General features: G+C 41.1%; 1 protein-coding gene across 3 annotated transcripts in view; it reads right to left on the bottom strand.

Annotated features, from left to right (window-relative positions):
* plppr4b (phospholipid phosphatase related 4b) overlaps positions 1-21028 on the bottom strand; it is a 49563-nt gene that overhangs the window by 18764 nt on the left and 9771 nt on the right. For all 3 annotated transcript variants that reach the window (XM_075452760.1, XM_075452759.1, XM_075452761.1), the window contains one exon: positions 10969-11154. In XM_075452760.1, coding sequence (XP_075308875.1) covers positions 10969-11154 — 186 coding nt within the window. The remainder of the gene's footprint in view (positions 1-10968; positions 11155-21028) is intronic.

Genomic DNA, 21028 nt, shown 5'->3' with positions numbered 1-21028 from the left:
GCAAATGCATTTTTCTATTTCTGTGTATGGCAGTCATCACTGTGGGGTATCGCTAAAGTGATGCCATCTAAAAGTGTCAATGATAACACATAAAGTGTACACTGAAAAACTAAGTCCCCCCCACCAACAGAAGTCCCTAACATTAAACTGCAATATGCCATGGTTCTAACAACAAAGAAAATCTTCAAACTGGAGATATTTGAAATTACTTTATGAATGTGCTGTAATATCAATCAATCACATTGACCATCACTGACTTCAACAATGCTCAGACAAGCAAGGAAAGAGGTGCTGTCCCACCTCTGGTGCTACTGCTATCCCCTCCTATCTCTTAGTAAACTTGCTATCCAACCATTTTCTCCTGCTTATTTGGGATCGGGACACAGGGGCAGCGGTCGAGCAGAGATTCTCAGATATCTCTCTCCCAAGCCACGTCCAAACATGTCAAGTGATACAATTTATATTAACCTGTTGGAGCAGCTAACTGAGCTTTTCAAAGCACAAGTAATGCCTGGAATAAGACCCCCAAATCAAGATGAGTTGAAAAGAGTACGTCTTGGTTGCAGAGCGGGAATGGAGTGGAGAGAAAGGTTAAAGAGGGTTAAACCATATCTTCCATTGATTGTATTGAGAGGTTTGGGATCACTGGCGGATGGAATGGTCAAGCTTGGACCCCTTATGAGGACATGGCTGGATTATAAGGAAGGCAATATAATTTTTCATAGAGAGCTTGCTGCATGAGCAACTTTGCCGCCTCTCTACTCGGTTTTGGGACTGTGTGGGCAGACAGGGGAGTTGTTGAAATGTTGGCTCCGAGTTCCTGTCCATGTTGTTTACAGAGAGAGTTCCCCTGAGTTACCCACCAATGTTGTGTGTGACATTGTGTGCTAAGTTGTTGCCAAGTTACAAAACACCCCAACCCATTGATAGCAACCTTTGAAGATATCTACTATACCTTCCTCTCTGCTACACTTAAACTTTCTACATTTTTGTCAAATGATTTATAATTTGTTTTGTTAGTAGCATATCTTTGATAATGAATAATTCAGCAATATAATTTCCCTTCAGGGTTTAATAAAGTATTAGTGAATTGAATTGAATCGAGTTGAATTGGACCTGATGGCAAACTTCGTGAAATGGTGAAAATCAAACCACCTGCAGCTAAAAAGAAGTCTCCAAGACCAAGGAAATGGTTATCGACTTCCAGAGGCCCAGGGCCATGTTTCCACCTGTCTCCTTTCAGGACATATGGACTGTCAAGTACCTGACGCTACAAGTGGATAACAAATACTGGATTGGTCAGTTGACATGAACATAAACAACAAAGGTTGTAGGGACTCGTGCTGACCTGCAGACGCAATGGTCGGAGGGCACTAGAACTCCTACTAACTATCCCTCAATTTTGATATTTAGTCAGGTTACACATTTGATAACCGTAGCCTATTTACTGAATTGGTAAAGTTGTAGGAGATGTCAGGGGACAAGAAACCGGGCGGATCACCAGCCAAAACTCCTTCAGCGAAACGCAAGGAGGGCAAATGCATGGATGCTAACATTGCTAGTAGCATTAGCGTGGCCATTGAGCTAGCGTTAGCCAGGCAACAAGATAGATTGGAAGCAGCGGTGACACGGGCTGTTCAGGGAGCTATCGACGGAATGACAAACTCCGTAGATAGCTTGAAGAGGAAAGTGGAAGCCCACATGGAAACAGTCAAGGAACTGGTCGACAAAGTAGATTGTGTACAAGCGACGAGAGCAATGAAAAGGGAAGTGAGTAACAACACCTCCGATCTGGAAAAGATGCAGCTGAAAGTTGCTTCGCTGGAGGACCAAGACCGCAGAACAACGTGCGACCGGCAGAAAGGGAAGGGATGCAATCACTTTCCTACAAGACATGTTGCCGAAATGAATCCCTTCGCTCGGCGACGTCAAGATTCAAATAGAGTGCGCCCATAGGATCCGCAGTAACAAGAACAACGGTCAGGCTACCATGATATTCAAAGTCCTCAGGTACCAGGACCGCAACACCATCCTGCAAGGGGCTAGCGAGGCGAGGAAAAAGGCTCCCATACAGGCCGGGAGGACAATATGGTTTTATGCGGATTACAGCGCATTCACGAGTGAGAGGAGGAAGGTGTATAGAGACGTGATGAAGGAACCGTACAAGAGAGGCATCCGGTCTTTTCTAATCTACCCGGCCACCCTGAGGATGACGATCAGCGGTGAACAACGCACCTTCACCTCAGCACGTTAGGCTGCACAGTTCCTGAGGTGAAGGAGGCTGGTGAGGGACCGCCATCGCGCTGCCAGCTGTTCACCATTGGCTTGGGGGATGTGTCACGACTGGAGGAGGACGACATGGAGCAGTCCGACATTTCGGATTGACACGGATGGGATCGGGGCCGATGAGAATCACAAGGAGAGCACTTGTTGGGTACTAATGATAGTCAGAGGACCTGACAGCCACAGTAAGGGGCTCACAACTTCCCAAGATATACTGAATTGAAAAGAGAGTACAATAACCATTTTCCTTAATTTCCTAACATACACCAGGGATATGGCCTTGTCCTGGCTTTTGTGAGATGTTAATACATCTGATTAATTAACCTACAGTTTTAATAGTCTGCTTCCCTGTCTAATTGGGCAAATGATTATATAATTTGCGACTGAAAAAAAATGAGCTGAATGACATGAAAGTTGTTCAGATAAACTCCAAATGAATTCATGTGCAGGTATCCATCTCTGGCTCCATAGGTATCCTGAGGGAGGAGCGCACTAATTAACTGTGGCAATTTAGGGATTTTTTTCATCTGGTTTGGTTACAAACTGGGATTTAACCCGAGGATTAAATTGTACATCTGGCTTGGACTGTGACTTGGTCTTGGCCTGCGGTTCATTGTTTTGAGTGATTGAGTAGGTCTGTTCCCCTCCACTCCTTTTTTCTATGATATTTTTGTATATTGGATGAGCTAAACTCCCATGAAACCTGTAAGGTCTTGACAGAAACTGAAATATATACCTTTGGTTCTATTCACATTGTATGTATTTCACATTTTTGCATTGTTTGTCTTACATAAAATTTGTTCACAAAAATTTTTTTCTGAACTTTTGATTAACTATTATACTGAATACTATTACAATATACTGTTGTTGATAGTCAGTTAAAGATAGTGAAAAACTATTCACTATTCAACATTAAATTACAACATTGTTGTTGCTAATACCTAAAAATACTGAATCACATCCTTATAATTATATAAGTCTAGATACATGGGTATGGTTGAGAGAGAGCCTCAAACACACCCAGAAAACATGGTTATCTTGCATTTACTACACTGAATCCTGTTGAAGTTCCCACAAACTCAGGAGCAGGAAAGAAGCTGTGGTGATTGTCAGTTCAGCAGCTTAAAAAAAAAATCAATGCAGCAGCACAAACTTTTCTTTTTTTTTCATCCCCAAACTGCTGCTGACAGAATATTTATTCAACAAGCAACTCCACCAGCATGGTCTCGAGATTCCATGAATTTATTCAAAGTAGCCTAAACTGGAACTGAATTCCTGTTACTGTAAGCTTGGAGGGTGAGCAGCAGCTTTAACATTGAATGACGTTCAAAAGTGCTTGAATACTCAACATAATGCGAGAGGCATCTAGAGGTGGGGGCACAAAAGTCCCCAACAAACAACAAACTCTCAGGGAAAAATGTGCTATGAGCTCATAGAAGGAACCATAATCTATTAATTACAGAGGACAGCAAAAAAAAAACTGATCTCTAAGGGAGTTGTAATATATCTCAGACAATTGAGTTTTCACTCATGCTGCTAAGACACCTTCACTGCTTTTCATTGCCTTCGTTTTAGATTAGGAACTTTAGGGAAGACACAAGCATTAATTCTCTGTTCCGGTCTGCCAAAAGTTACAATACATATCACTATAGAATCAGCTGTTTACTGGCTTGCAGTTTGGCATCCAATTGAGTTAAGGATAAAAAGTTTTTATTTGAGTTTTTATATGTTCATATCTTTGCATTTCTTTCATTTTGAATGTTGGTATCTGGAGGCCAAAACCATGGTGGGGAGAAGTTGCGATTCAGTTGGAGACATTTGCTGAGTTTTAAAACTACCCTTAATTTTAAGTTTGAGGTGTTTTAGTTACAGTCTGTTTTCAGAGTGAGGGAGAATTCCATATGCATGGTTTTCCCAATTACTGATGTTTCTTTTCACACTACTGTATGTATGTTACCAATCTAAATTTTGGACACATCTACCCAATCATTTATAAGGAGTAGGTGTGTTCAAACTTTTTGATTGATACTACAAGTGCAATGCCCCATTATTTCTGGTGTGCACACTTCAGTCAGCTGTATAATTAGTATTAGTATTTAGTGCTTATGAACAATTGTGTTTCTTATTTTTCAATTAACCATTAAAGATTTGAGGCAATGATGGAGGCTTTCACCCTAACTAAGGAGAAATACTGTAGCAGTCCATTTTTCAGAAGCATGGTCCTGTTATTTTGTGTTCTGGTATATTTTGTATTCTTGTTCATTTGTCAGATATTTCACTTGCATATCCGTTTTCCTTACTTCCTATTTAACTTTCTAGAGTTTCCCTCGTTTTTTCTGTTGAGTTTACTTCCCCTCTTGTTTCACACTTGATCCTTAGTTTCTGATTGTCTCGCCTGTTTTCCATTCCATTTACTCCCTCTGTGTATAGATACTCCTGATTTTCAGCTATTAAGTAGATAATTTCTTGTTTTTTGCTTCATTCTCATGTGGTGTCCCTCTGTGCTCCTTGTTATTTTCTTCTGCTATCTTTACTTTCTTTTTGTGTGGATTTTCCATTGTGCACTGAAAAATCTCTAAAAGATCATCTGCTTTATATGCCTAACTCTTCTCTTCATTGTCTGCACTTGGGTCCACTTCTATACAAAACATGACAGAATGAGCCAACCAAGATAGACCCAGCAGGCAACCTTGACATAGCCATCTGGCCTCTCCAGAGGCTTAGTTTGAGGTTGAGTGAGGAGAGATGGTTTCTTTACTGGAGTTTTTCTACCAGGAGGCAGAGAAGACAGAGTGAGACCAGCTCTGAAAGTCACAGCAGGAGTTGGTCCCAGCTCAGCATGGGGAGACATCCCAGAAGGACCTGAGGATCCAGGCAGCCTTGTCTTGTCTCCCTGATGCCAATCTCGTCTGCCTCCTCATTGTCTGCCTTTTCAGCCTCTGTTCCTGCGTCCGTCACTTCAGTCTCCGTTCCTGCGTCAACCTCTTCAGACCCCTTCCCAGTGTAAGCCTCCTCAGTGCTGGTATATTCGGTCATTGGGGATCCTGTGGCTTGGCTCACTCTGGTAGACTTCCAGTGTAGTGCTGTGCAATATGGACAAAATTTCATATCCCAGTATGGATAATTTTATATACCGGTAACGATATATATCCCGAAATAGATTATTTTTTTTAAATTATATATATATATATATATATATATATATATATATATATATATATATATATATATACACACATATATATAAATGTGTATATGAAATGAATGGCAATGGCGTCTGTGATTTTGCGGTGTCTGCAGGACTGCTTGTCATTGGGCATACCTTTGGTCAACGATTCTTTCAGGCTCGTTTGGTGTGTTTTTTTCGTCATTTGTGGTTTTGAGGTAATTTTGTCGCATCTTCACGCTGTCTCTGTACTGTTCTTCATGTCATGTCTTTAAGAACAGATTAGACATGTTCGAATTGCTAGTAACGACTTGTTGGCGGCATGTTTTGCAAATTACCGTTGTCTGGTCGGTGTCTGACTTTTTAAATCCAAACCAAAACCACATTATGGAATTCTGCTTCCCTCTTTTCGGCACCAATTCCTCCCTGGGTTCTGTTTCCATTGTGTTTTCCATGGTACTCTCCGCCAAGCTCTCCGCTTTTGCTATGTTGTTGTTTGTATCCATGCATGCTCCCTTAGCCCTGCAGTAAATGAGTCTTTGCAGGTGACATAAAAATGCTAACGTTAAGTGGTAGCATTGCTGCAGTTACATTTAGCCTTCATTCATTGTTCATACAACGTGTAATTTTATTTTTTAAAAAACAACGTTACAAACAATAGAGGGTTATATTGTACGGTAGACATTTTTATATCGCACTACGACATATATCGTAATATCGCACAGCACTACTTCAGTGTAGCTTTAAAAATCATCAAAACATTAAGTTCAGCCTTCAGAGCCCTGGAAGAGGCTGAGGGTTTCTGTTTAGCTTATGGTTTGTTGCGGACTAGTCTTTGGCTCCTCCCATTTCCAGGTTTGGCTAAACTGGAGACTATGGTTAAAGCAGTTTACAGCATCCTCCCGAGCTTCAGATGTCACAGAAATCCTCCCGAGCAGCAGACATCTCTTGTCCTGGGTCCAGCTCATGAGTCTTCGCCACCACCAATGCCGCAGGTACCTCCCGGTCACCTGAGCTTTAGTCTCCATTGTAGCGACCTTCTGAGAACCAACCTTTCTGAGCACCAACCTCCACAGCTCAAGATCTCGGCAGAAATTTTGCTTCAGCTACAGCCTGAGCCTGAGTCGGAACCTTCACCTTCTCTAAAGCTACAGCCTGCTACAGATCTACTTTGCCTGACGTCTTGCTAACCACATGAGAGGCTCCTGGTCCAAATGTCCACCGGAGACATCCTTGCTTTTCCGTCGCTGGTTGTCTGCCAGACAAATGCCTGCTTCTCCTTCGCTGGACGTCTAGCCATCCGCCCAAGAGGTCCTTCCTACCTTGTTGCTGGACATCCAGTTGTCTACCCAGTTGTCTGCCCGAGAGATCCCTGCTCCTTTGTTGCTGGATGTCTTGTGATCCGCCAGAGAGGTCCCAGCTCCTCTGTCGCTGGTCATCTGGCGGTCCACCAGAGAGGTCCTTGCTCTGTCTTAACTGGACATTCAGTTACCCGTCTGGCCATCCTCCTGAAAGAACTTTGCTCCTTCGTCTCCTTATATCCTGCCGTCCACAGGTGGGGCCCCTGTCTCACCATTTCCTCTGGCCCCATGCCCGGGCCCAGGTAGGACCCCTATCTTACCGGTTCCTCCAGCCTCCTGCCCAGCCCCTGGATGGTCTTCTCCGTGACCAGTCTTTTCCCTGCTCAGCCCCTGGTAGGGGTCTCTACCTGGCCTTTTTGGACTAGCCTTTTTGGCCATTTCCCAGTTTTCTGGACCGGTTTTGTTGTTTTCATTTGGACTTTTCCCTCACTTTTCCCTTCATTGACCCATTTTTGCCTTTATTTTTGTTTTGTTTTGGGATATTTGGGATCCATCCCTTATAGGGTGGGTTCTTTTATTTGTCTTCTGGTATATTTTGAATTCTAGTTAATTTGTCAGATATTTCAGCTTGTGAATCAGTTTTTCTTACTTCCTGTTTTATTTTGTAGAGTTTCCTCCCTGTTTTTTTCTGTTAAGTAAACCACCTATGTTTAGTTTAGTTCATTGCAGTTGAAGAGAGCAGTTCAGCAGGGGGACAGTGAATAATAAGTATAGTTTGTGGGGTTTTTTTTATTACAGGAGGTACGCTCAGAAAAGAAAAGTTTTCAAGAGTTCTTGAAAGTAGAGATGGGCACCCCTGTTCTGGTAGCAGTTGGTAGGTCATTCCACCAACAGGGTGGTGGTTCTCATCTCATAGATGAGAATATTCTAGAGTGCTGCGCTCATGGGGTGGCAGGGCCAGATGATGTTCCATGGAGAAACAAAGGAGCTGAAGGGTAACACAGGTCTGTATGAGAGTGTTGAGGTCAGTGTGAGCAGACTCTGATATAACTTTGAGGGCAAGCATTCGTGATTTGAATTTTAAGCGAGCAGCAACAGGTCGTCAGTGTAGCTCAATGAACAGAGATGTGACATGTTTCCTTTTCGGGAGATCAAAAAACCAAACGCGTTGCCACTGGGTAGCTTGTTGTGTCAGGAACAGCCTGATCTTTCTTACGTTATGTAATAGTGCATAGCAGCACGACTGGGCCATAGAGGTCATTGTCGGATCGTTTCTTGTTTCGTTCTCATATGGTGTCCTTTTGAGTTCTTTGTTATTTTTCTCTGTGATCTTCACTTTCTTTTTCTGTGGATTTTCAGTAGAGCATTAAAAATCCGCTGCCGGCTATGCCTGACTCTTCTCAAAGCCAAAGCACATATCTGAGATTTGCAAGAACTGCCTGAAATCCAAAGACCAGAAGAGTGTGGTCTATCTTTGACTTATATCTGGTCAAATAAATCTTTAAAAACATGGGTTGTGTGAGTATGCAGCCTCAGTTTGGAAATTTGGATTTGTTCAGTGAGCTTAAGAACTGTGCAACACAGACTTCCATGTCTTGAGTTTTGCAATCTGTGCCAACCATTTTCCAAACTGAACACAAGGATTTGCACACAATTTCCAACAAGGAGGATAACGTTGTGTGGTAAAGGAAGCAGCATATATATAGACTACCATCAAATGAAAAAAAACAAAACATTCAATGCGGTCAAGTCAAAACAAAGTCAAAGTCAAGTCAAAAGCCTCGAAACAGTATGGAAAAAGCCCCTGCAGACTGTTTCTACAAACATGTAAAGGAATCGGTCGCTCTCAGGAGCTCAGTGCATTCCAACTTCGCTACTGACCTCCAAACTTCATGTGGCCTTCATATTGGCTGAGCAGCTGCATCCAAGCCATACATCACCAAGTGCAATGCAAAGTGTTGGATGCAGTGGTGTACAGCACGGCGCCACTGGACTCTAGAGCAGTGGAGACGCGTTCTTTAGAGTGATGAATCACGCTTCTTCATCTGGCAATCTCATGGACGAGCCTGGGTTTTGGGGAGTACTTGTCTGGCTGCATTGGGCCAAGTGTAAAGTTTGGTGGAGGGGGGGGTTATGGTGTGTTTTTTTTTTCAGGAGCTGGGCTTGGCTCTCCTTAGTATCCAGGAAAGGAAGATTTTGGACAATTTCATGCTCCCAACTTTGTGGAAACAGTTTGGGGATGGCCCCTTCCTGTTACAACATGAAGTACATAAGTACACAAAGTACATAAGTACATAAAGACTCGGATGAGCGCGTTTGGTGTGGAAGAACTTGACTGGCCTGCACAGAGTCCTGACCTCAACCCGATAGAACACCTTCGGTATGAATTAGAGCGGAGACTACGAGAAGGACTGCGACCTTCTCGTCCAACATCAGTGTCTGACCTCACAAATGCACTTCTGGAAGAATGGTAAAAAATTCCCATAAACGCACTCTTAAACCTTGTGGAAAGCTTGCACAGAAGAGTTGAAGCCGTTACACCTGCAAAGGGTGGGCAAACGTCATATTAAACCCTATGGATTAAGAATGGGATGTCACTTAAATTCATATGCATGCGAAGACTCGAAGTGCCAAGAATACTTTTGGCAATATAGTGTATATAAAACAAAATCAGCTAATGAGTTTTCAAACAAACATCAGGATGCTGTGATGACATGCCGTGGTCTAGATGGAGCTGAGCGTTTAAAAAAAACAGTGTCAGTGTAGTTTCAAGTCTGTTTAATCCTGGAGAAACCAATTAAAAACTTCAAAATGTTGAAGTCAAATCAGCAGTGTACATCTGAACTCATTGTTCTTTTCATTCTTCCTGCATTGAGCAAGATTTAAAATAACTGTTTGTAATTGTGTTTACGAAGGTTCATTGATGTTTAAATGTCACCAGTTGGTATTTAGAGACCATTCTGGAAATAGTGTTAAAAGATTCTTTTTGCACAAGTAATTATAAATGCTAGTCAACATTTAGAAAAACTCAGCATCTTAAAGAACTTTCACAAACACCAACTCCTGTTTGGAAAGTATTTCTAAACATAGACTGCTAATGCCAAGATACTAAACTGCATTAATTAATAGACTAACACTGAACTGTGGAGAAGACAAAGCGTCTCCCTGCTCTGTGGAGGGTTACTTTATAGAAATCTCGAAACCCCTAGAGGTAGGTTCAAACAACCAAGAGATGGTTTGGGAACAGATGTTTCCACTTACATAAGATTTGCTCAGGCCAGATGTTTTTCTAGCATGAGGAAAAGTAAACCTACTCTTAGAGGGTTGAAAGCTGAACTGGTTATGGCACAAGAACACAGCACCAGCAAAGGATTCAAGATGGTCAAACAGGGGGCATGTGGGCTGCACATGGGTTCCCAGTCTAGCCTTAACACAGTCCCCCAGCTGGTAGTACATGTGTGCTGATATCAGGAAATGCTCCTCTCTGTAGTTCTATTATATGGTGCAATTAACCTCAGTGTTCTAATCATTAAGGGAAATAAGGAAATTCAGTGTGCAGATGGGCCTGTTCAAAATAGGGGCATTGAATAAGGCACTGAATCCATTGAGCCAAAGTGTCAGAAGACACAGACAGGAATTACAGGACAAATTAGAAGCACTATGTCACAATCTGTAATTTCTTATTTCTCGAGCTTCACTTTCCTTCTGTGACAGTTGTCACTGTTGTTCTTCCCTCTATGTCATGGTAACTACCTGTATAGTGTATATAGGTAGCTGCAGATTGTAGCTATAAACATCAGTCACAAAGAAACAGGATCACAGTGAGTGTCACAGTAATGTTTCCTTTCCTTTTTATGTTAACTGTATTCATATAAAACATCTAAATAGTCCTTTGTTCATTTGACAAGGTTTTAACAAGCTTTGGGTGCTATTTGAGTGCTTGTACGGTGTTCACTTTGTTTTTACATGTTATAGTGCATTTTTTGCTTTTGTTATGTCAAAGAAACATCCAATAGCCCCTGGCTACAAGACCCTATGAGTTTTCACCAGCTTAGTTTGCTAAATAATCTTAACACTGGGAAATACATTTGTATAAATCCCAGGGTTACTATATCCCAGGCATATAATGTGCATGTGTGCCATACTGACCCCTTTCAAGCAACTAAAATGCTCAAACATGGTCAATTTAAAATGTTCTGTAGTGTCAGTGATGCTTACTGTGATGGCTGGTCCAGCGAAGGCCAGGCTAAGCAGCATCAGGAAGGGGATGACTTCATGGTTGGGGTCAATGTAGGGCAGACTCAGGCTGCGGTCATGGCAGTTGTAGCCAGACTTAACCGGCTTGAACACATCCGTCCACTCAAGAAAGTAAAGACTGACCACAGATGATACAAGGATCGGTAGCTATGTATAGACATGACAGGAGAAGACAGAGAAAATTACATGAGACAGTTCAAAGTCATAACAGAAGAAGCTTTAGCAGATAGCCAATGAATACATAAATAGATAAAGAGGCAGTGAAGGGTGTAAATGTCCCCATAACCCTATGGTTCAATGACCATATTAATTTGATTTGAAAATGAGTACAGAAGAATGGATAATATTTTTTTATGATCCGAGGGGTGAGGATGGTGATCAAGGTGGTGCAAGACTGCATCTAGAATTAATTGCTCATGTGAACTCCAGCCACTCATCTCATCTCAGAGGTGCTTAAATGAAGTCTCTTAATCCCAACAAGTAAAATGAGACACAGCTCATTCGTGTTTATTATCCCCAGTCTAAGTACTAAAACCATAAAAGACAAAAATCACAACACAGCAGTTCAATTCCAGCCATGAAATAATGTTAGAGTAATAAAGCTGGTGTTTATTTCTAAGATGGGCAAATTAAAGTTTTTCTTTGCTCAGTGGAAGATAGCCAAAGACAAGGACTGCACAAGGCTCAGCCAGCGGTGTAAATTTCTGCTTAGACAGAAATGTCACAGCTGACATGTAACAGTGTCACTGTACGGTTTACTGTGAGTTGGTGGCATTCAACAAGAATATGAAATACTGTCATTGAGAGAGCCGGGCAAAGGATCTGAGAAGACAGAGTATAAACTGTCCTCATTGATACCAAAATTGTATTTTAAATCATTGTAGTTTTCATTGAGACACAAATCATCCACATGTTTAAAGAATATTGGAAGAAAAAAAGAAAAAGATGCTTAAAAGCTCATACTAGCCAGAGCTAATTTCAAAGCTTGATGTAAAAAGTGCTACACATACCAACAACAACTACTTTTCATATAAAATTCAGTTGATATCTTGTTCATCAATACAAACACTGGATTTGACCCAGTGCTGTAAAGATACCTTGATTAATTTCTTAGTAAAGATGTATCTGGCATATTGAGCAAGATTGATGTTTTTAAGAACAATTTTTACAAGACAATGAAACTGATATGAAAACTGAAATAGCTGATATAGTATGCAATATGTGATGCCATTGTTGCTGTTCAGACACACTACACAGAGAAGCTTAAATCCATACAAAATGCTCTATAGCAGTGAGTAGGTATCAGATTGCAGAGAGTGTTTTAAGCAGACAATGTTAAATGGTTCTTATTAACATTAAGCATATTTTTTTTCATTTTAAACTACTCAAGTGATGTTGAGGAACCAGGAACAATATGAGAGATTGCTACCATTTGTGCACAGCTGTTGCTAACAGAAAAGGTTGTATTTTGCAACTTAAATGCTTATAGGTGGGCAAAGTGGACATCATGCTATCAGGATGGTTTTTGTCAGCCTTGGAAATTGGTCAAAATAAAAAAAAAAGGTAAATGGTCCTAAATATATGCAAACCCTTGTGGAATACCTTTAGATTTTAAATCTATGAAAAATTGTCCAAATTGGTAAGGTGAGATAGGAAAAAGATATCTCTATAAAATTTCTACAAAACAACATTAACAACAAAAAACAGAACTGGTGAGTTAATATGTATTCACCACCTTTGCTATGAAGCCCCCAACATAAGATCTGGTGTTAAAGTAGTTGAATATGTACATGATTTTAGTTTATATGCACTTGTTCTGAAAGGACTAAAGCCTGGTTTATAGTCGGTAACGCAAGACGCAAAGCAAGACGCAAGAAGAAACGCAAGCCCTTGCGCGGTTGCAAGCCCCCCATTGCGAGCTTGCGTGTGTCACCTCAATTTTCTAAACTTCACGCAAGAAAAGACGCAAGCCTACTACTTGAAAACGGCATACTCATCGATCAGACAGCATGCAGAGCGTTTACACACAGTGCACTTCACTCCTGCCCGAGCCGAAATCAGCCGGCCTGAAAAGCTGATTTCGCTTAAGCTATAAACTCTGTAAATATATAACTTTAGCAACATTTGAAACATTTTCAGGCGAGAAAGTAGTCGTTTAGACCCCCAAGGTGTTGAAAATCTGACAAAATACCGGCTATTTACAAGAAGAAGAAGCATGAATCACTCGAAGAGGTCCTGGCGGTGAATTTGCTTTCATCATAGTAGGCTTGTCATTGAAAAAACCCGCTACTCCACCTACTGTCCTGGCGGTGAATCGCCACGCAGCACATGCAAGCGCCGGCAAAGCTAAATGAAGTATAAACGTCTCGAGCCATTAACATACGCGCAAGAAGAAAGCGCAAGGGCAGTTAAAAGAAGTATAACTCAGCCTTAAGAGTCTGCAACATCCCTAATCAAGAGGCACTACCAAGCAAGTGACACCACAAAGACCAAATCAGGGTTGGGTCAAAAGAAATTTTCAAAACATTGAAAATGAAATGGAGCACCATTGAAGAAATCATTGCAAAAATGGAAAGCATGTGGCACTGCAGCAAATCTTCCTGAGGAGGACTGTCCACAAAAACTTACAGAGCAGGCATGGAGGCCATAAATCAGAACAGGGTGACCAAAGGTAAACCTGAAGGAGTTGGAAAGCTTCATAGCAGAGACTGGTGTATCTTTCCATAGGACCACGATCCACAAAGCTAGACTTTACAGAAGAGTGCTCAGACAAATAGCCATTGCTTACAGAGAAATTTGCCAAAAAGCATTTCAGACACTCAGTTCTGATCAGATGAGTATAAAACATGAGGATAACTATATATCTTGCACAAACCCAACACTTCTCAACACCTGAAGAACAACATCTCCCCCGTGAAGCAGGGTAGCATCTTGCTGTGTGGATGTTTTTCACAGGCAGGGACTGGGAAACTGGTTAGAATTGGGGGTAAGCTGGATGATGCTAAATACAAGGAAATTCTTTAGGAAGTCTTAATTCAGTCTTCCAGAGATTTGACAGTGGGATGGAGGTTAACCTCCCAGCAGTACAAAGACCCTAAACATACTGCTAAAGCAACACTCGAGCGGATTAAAAGGAAACTTAAATGTGTTGTAATGGCCTCATCAAAGCCCAGATCTCAATCCAATTGAGAATATGTGGTATGACTTAAAGATTGTTGTACACCAGGAGGACCCGTCCAATTTGAAGGAGCTGGAGCAATTAAGCTTTGAAGAACGGGCAAAAATCCCAGTGGCTAGATGTGGCAATGTCCCAGAAAGATGCATTAAGAGACTTTTGCTGCAAAAGGTAGCTCTATAAAGTTCTGACTTTAAAGAGGTGAAAACGTGTGCATGCACTGCTTTTTTTCCTTTTTTTACAAAAAAAATCTTTTAAAATTGATATACATTAAAGGTTGTAATGCAACCAAATAGGAAAATCACCAAGGGAGGTGAACACTTTTGCAAGCCACTGTCCTGCTCAAGCCACACTTTCAAGGTAACCATTATATGGCAGGTTGAGTCAAAGTCCAGACTTTAAACTGATTGAGAATTTGTGTTATGACATGAAGTTTGCTGTCAATTGTGCCTCATAAAAGTAAAAAATATATCCTTTTCAACCTGCTGCTGCTCTTCCTTGTAATTCATACATACCAAACATAGAAGAATCAGCCCTACACCACTGTGTCCTTACACACATCAAGCAGGCATTGTGGAGTCAGTTCGGTGATGACAGCATCATTGTTTAGAACAATGAGTTCCGCAATAGTTGCTTCATGCGTGCCTCTTTAACATACTCCCTGCTAGCTCAGTGGCCTGTCAGTGGCGAATCAACTTTGAACTAGTTATGAAGTGTGAACACTGCATACATTCACACATAATTGCTACATTTGCAAATTGTCTCACCTGCTTATCTTATGGAAATTTACCAATGGGTTGGCTGGATAACCTCAGAAAGAATGCTGGAGTGAGTGCTGTGGACTTTGAATTCTCATATGCCACCCCTCAAGGTAGGGAGAACAGGGGATGCTTTCAAAACTTTAAAGCAAAACAAATAAATTAATAAAGCATACAAGACACCATCAGTATTAATGAGAGAAGAAAAAGCATGTTATGATTTACATGTCAACCCATACACTCTGCTGAATGCACATTCAGGCTACACACATTATTATGTAACCTTGTTATCTGTCCATAACGCTACAGTTGAAATGGGGCATATCTCTGGTGAAAGTTCCAGGTGGACACAATACCAAAAATAGGTATGACCATGGAAAATAGGAAGATCTGATCGCCCTATCATAGGCCTTATCTTTAATGTCTAGGAAATGCATCTATCACTTTTTCTGCATGTTGCCGATGTGCACATTCATTTGTCACAGCCTCTCAACAAGAAAAATCTATTTTTGACCTTAGAACTGTCATAATAATGTCTGTCGACCTCCACACAAACAGCAGTTAATGAACAATGTCAAACAATATCTGAATATTTTTATCGCCACAAAATAACAAAGGAAGATGACTAAAGAGATTTAAACATTTTCTTTTCCAATGAAGTATTTGTATCCTTATGTAAATGAAGGATGAAATGAATTAAAGAAGCACTATGCATGTAAGATGCTTTTTAACGCTGAGCTATACCCTGCCTCTATGCTCTGTACCATTCCCAGTCAGGTCTGTTCTCTTGGTGCATTCAGCCACCCTCACCTCTCGTCCAAAATCTCAGCATGTGCAACTGAGAAATATAGGTCAGTTACAGTGCTCATGCTGAGCAGATAAAACTACTCGAGAGAAAAGCTGCACAGTCCATACTTCAAAGCGTAATTCCACAAGGTACCATGTTCGCTTAGGCTTTTTGCAGCTAACTGTAACCTGAAATGTTTCACTGTCTTATGACAGTGAAACATTTCCATTAAAGAATGGAGGAATCATTCAGGGTGTACCATCCATACAAACATGTGGGTTGCAGTGCTTTAATTCAATACTTGGTTATTAGTGTGCAAAATCGTGAAAGTTTTTCCATTCCATCTGGTCATTATCAGGTCTTAAAATGAGGAAAATAAAACCTCACATGAACAAAACCATGTGACACATTACACCATTTAATTATCTATATAATTAAAACTAAACCAAAAGGCAGTGTTCGAAAAACCAAGTACACAATTAGTAGATTACTGCTTTTATAGAAATTAAAAATGTAAGTAGCAGCCTGGTTATGAAAATCAAATGCACTTGATTAAATGATCAGCAGCAATTGTGACCATTCCTATAAAAGCAGAGGTTTGACAGTTTCCTGGTTTGGAGTATTCAAGTGTTGTTTTTAACAAACAACAAAAAAAAGGTGGAAAGAAATTAGCAATGATCTTTGTTTCTGTCCATCAATTTCAGAAGGGTTATAAGGCCATTTCTAAACAATTTGGAGAGAATCATTCTACAATGAGAAATATCATTCACAAGTAGAAAACATTCAAGATCATTGCCAGCCTTCCCAGGACTGCAGGTCTGGTTGAATAGTCAAAAAAGGAAAAAAAATACTCATCTTTTCCTAAACTCTTTTTCTTGACCTTGTGAAAACGTCATGGGGGTTAAAGTAAGGTGGTAAGAAAAATCCTTAGGGACTTAGGAAAAGACAACTGCGCTGCAATAATAATTGGACCACACTTACAGCTGTGATGTGGGTCTGCAGCAATGAAACTACAAATGTTCAATAAACATTATACAAAAAGTGCTTTAGATACTTCATCTATGCTGTCTTATCACACTGTTAGATGTCAATTATGTCATATATCATATTAGAGGTAATACAGAATATTAGTTCATTATCAGTATATGTCCGGGAAGCAGACACCCTCTCTAACTTTAAGATTAGGCTTAAAACTTTCCTTTTTGATAAAGCTTATAGTTAGGGATGGCTCAGGTGGCCCTGAAACATCCCATAGTTAAGCTGCTATAGGCAAGAGCCCCTTTCACACTGCCGAATAACCCGCGTTTAATTCGTGAATTTAGCGTGTCCGCTGTTGTGTTCACACTGCCGACCCGGGCTGCCGCGTCAATTCGACTCGCCTTTCGACCCGCATCGGACCCTAGTCTTTTTGCCGAGCCGAGTTTGATGTGAACACAATCGACGCGGGTCGGACGTGGGCGTGACGTGAGGAGTTTAGGCTAAAAGACAGAATGGACAGCTGATTCAGAACAACAGCGACAGGTGAGGACAAGTTTTACTCTGTTTTAGCCTACATCAAGTTGGAGACATTTTTTAATATGGCCAACTGGTGAGACAAGGAGGTCCGCGAGCTCCTCAGCCCCCGAGCAGAGGACGTTATTTTCCGCCACATTTCGGGGACGGTGAAAGATGGACCTCTGCTGGAAGGGCTGGCGAGAAAGATGGGAGAGCGCGGTTTCCCACGCAGCAAGACGCACCGTAAAGTAACATCTCCATGAACTGCATTGCAAAAATGAGTTCTCAAGGTGTCCCGCCATCGTTTGTTTGAAAAATTTGATGCAGACAGGTGTATTTCACCCTACCTCCGACGCATGGCTTGTGCCTACGTCATTGTACACGCCCAGCATTTTATGTGTTTCGTGTGACGCTCTGCCACTAGGCAACTCCCCCTGAACTCGGCTTCAGGCGACACGGGTCACCCTGACACGCCAAGCGTTCACATTGCTCGACGCGGGTCGAAGGTGCAATTTGGACCCGCTAAGATAGCGGGTCGCAGTGTGAAAGGGGCTAGAGACTGCTGGGGAGTCTCTTATGTCACACGTTTCCTTATTTTGCTCTCTTTTTTTTCACCTCTTTAACTTCTCATATGACATTATGTACATTTGGCATTATTGTTGTCATTAACTTGTGTTTCCCTGTCTCAGCAGGTATCCTTTGAATGGTGTTATGGTGTTTGTTGTCCCCTCTTTTCTGTCCTCTCAAACCCCAGCTGGTCGAGGCGGATGGCCACCCTTCCTGAATCTGGTTCTGCCAGAGGTTTCTTCCTGTTAAAAGGTAGTCATTCAGGACGAGAAATTGGACCGAAGACAAGTTTCAGTGCAATCTGTTATTTTCCTTAGCGAGGAAATTGTTTTTGAATTGGCTCTGTATGTATGAATTGGACTAATTTTGAATTTATTTAATTGGATTTGATTGGATTATGATTACAATGAATTGGACTCTAATTGGCTTGAATTGGACTGTATTATTGAAGTGCCTTGAGATGACATTTGTGGTGATTTGGCACTATATTAACCCCTTACTGCACGCTGTACCGTCAGCGGTACACTTGGGATTGGAATTGGATGGTATGCACTTTAGTTCAATCCTGAAACGCCATCCCTTAACAAGTATATTCATGCCATACACCGTTAGAAAGCTGAGATTCACTCAAGACCATTCCCGAATCAAATGGTCGCTCGCAGCGATAACAGTAACAGACGTTAGCTCAGCTAACCTCTAAGCTAACGTGTTTCAGTGTGACATGTCAACCTACCTTTCAAGCCTTGCCGTTATCCACCAAAACCTTTTCGTGACTCGGGGACACCTTGTAAAGCTTGCCAAGTATCCATGGTTATGAAATGTGAAGTCCCTTTTCTTATAAACTTAATCCTCTCCTCACAATGTTGATGTATTGTCCAACCGCAAAACGTACTGTGGGCGACTAAAGATGCAGCTAGTTACCTTTCCAGCTGGCTCCGAGTCACATGCCAGTCAATTGCTGACAAATTTCTCAATGTGGAGGTGTGTCAGGTACTGTAGCTTCGATTGACACCAGACACAAGTCAATCGGAGCATGGTTAGTGGGTAGTACACGTCTTGAAAGCCAATGCGGACACGCTGAGAATATCGTCTTCACTACCCACAACAATACTTAGAATGACAGTAGTTCCAGCCAATGGCAATTTCCATGGAAGTCATGTGGATAACCTTTTAGCCAATAGTCTAAGGTTTCCAACGGTGCATGGGACTATACTATCAAGCTTGTATGTGCCAAAACAAATCCATGCGTTATCGACCATAGGGGAAATGGCACTTGTGGTGCGTAACGTGCGTAACGTGCGTAATGTAAATGCATACAGATTGTTGCATTGAATCAGAACACACAAAGAGATTGTTATTGGTTTTGCGATTGAAAGATAGAAAAATATAAAGACAGATAGATAGATATTATATCATACTGTAGTTATTGTAATAATGCTTCTGTCATTCTATTCCAGATTGACTGACATCCTCATACAAACAGTAGCAGGGAGCCCCAAGGTGTCAGCTTTCATTAGAGGCCAAAATTTTGTTTGTAGGCAAAGGGGTTGTCAACTTACAGGTGTTTGATTCTGGTTATACAGCTTTGGTAACCAAGTGTCCTTTTGGAGACTCCAAAAAGGAACTAAGGAAAACGCATAGACATACCTGTTGAAAAATACCTCTGAACAATTCATTTTTTGGTCTTTTGACTCCAAATTTGGACTGCATGAAGTCAAGACATGGGGCTCTGACCTAGCTGTGTCAATAGAGGCCTAGAGGTCCCTGAATGGCTTTACCCAATTTAATGTATAGGCAAACATATTGACGGGGAAACAACCCCATCATTCTAACCCCTCCCACTCTGGGTCAGTAAGACACAGCATCACACTTTCATAATATTCCTGAGAGTGTTACCTTTCCAATGATACCAGACACATCTCTGAGTCTCAAAAGATGTGGGATCTGTGCTGTTTACAACTTGGGCATGTCGTTTTGGCAAAAAACCTGAAAATGGGGGGCGCGCAGGAACGAGTTAATAAAACTGAATTGAATTGAATCAAAGTACATAACTGAAAAAGGAAAGAAAAATAAAAGGTAAAAAAGTGAAATATTTATTCACAGGCTAAACTCAATCTTCTGTCCTCATATTTATCCACATGAATCACAGTTAGTTCGACTTGATGACAATAATCTAGCGCTGCCGTAAAAGCTGCAACTGCAAGGAATTGTGGGATGGAATGATCTCTTTTCTCTCTTTAAGGATGGCCCCGTGTATCCTATGCTAAAGAAGCTAATTAAGGAAGCAATGGCGCTCCTTCCTTGGCATTTTGAGAATTCAAACAACTCTTTTAATGGCTGCTACTCAGATACTTCTGCATCATTTCATTCAGTTGGTAAGATTCCCAAGCAAATTTGACCAATTGACTGGACCCTGGACGTCCTAGCAAGTTATTCACAAGGTTGGAAACTGCAAAAAATTCAAGAGCTACATCTCAGAATTTACAGACCTCAGTAAGCATATTATTTTTTTTAAGTACATGACAGTACAGTAAGAAAAAAGACTTATAACTTGATTTGAAGGATTGCCACTTCCTTGGCACTTGCAGTAGATCATAAATTCTTCTGTATACCAAAGTATACAAGAGTGAAATGTGAGGCAATTTGTTTTACAGCTAAGAAAGAAAATGTTCAGTGTCTTATAATGCCCCGGTCAAAATCTAGATCTCAGCCTGATTGCAATCCTGTGGTGGGACATTACGAGAGCTGTGCATAAAATATTGCCCACAGTCCTCAAATGAACTAAAGTGAGGTTGTTTAGAGGACTGGGTGTAAAATCCTACAAAACAATGTGAGAGACTGATAACGTCAAAACAAAGACTTCAAGTTATTACTGCTTCTGCCCTTTCGGGTAGGTTTGTAGCATAAATTAAGACACAGTGATGCATTGTGTTGTTTGCATGAAGTTATAGTTATCCACGTTTTAGATCAGTAAAGTCCAGGGGATTTCTTTTCTTTTTTTTATATCCTGATATGTTCAACACTACAACTGAGAGAGTATGTACTAAGTATGTACAGTATATAGCAAAATTATCATCGCAAAATAGGAGGAAAAAATTTGGAAAAGTATGGTAAACGTGTGGAATATTGTATTCGGTACCCATGTCAAGGCGAGATGAGTTGAATGAAATTGACTTATCGAGGATGGTGGAGAATATAGACTCAGTTGTTACTTTATTAGATAAATGTGCACTTATGCAA

Source organism: Odontesthes bonariensis, chromosome 20 (assembly GCF_027942865.1).
Source record: "Odontesthes bonariensis isolate fOdoBon6 chromosome 20, fOdoBon6.hap1, whole genome shotgun sequence".
Classification (NCBI taxonomy): Eukaryota; Metazoa; Chordata; class Actinopteri; order Atheriniformes; family Atherinopsidae; genus Odontesthes; species Odontesthes bonariensis.
Note: the sequence above shows the minus strand (reverse complement) of the source record. Positions and strands in the feature narration are given on the sequence as shown.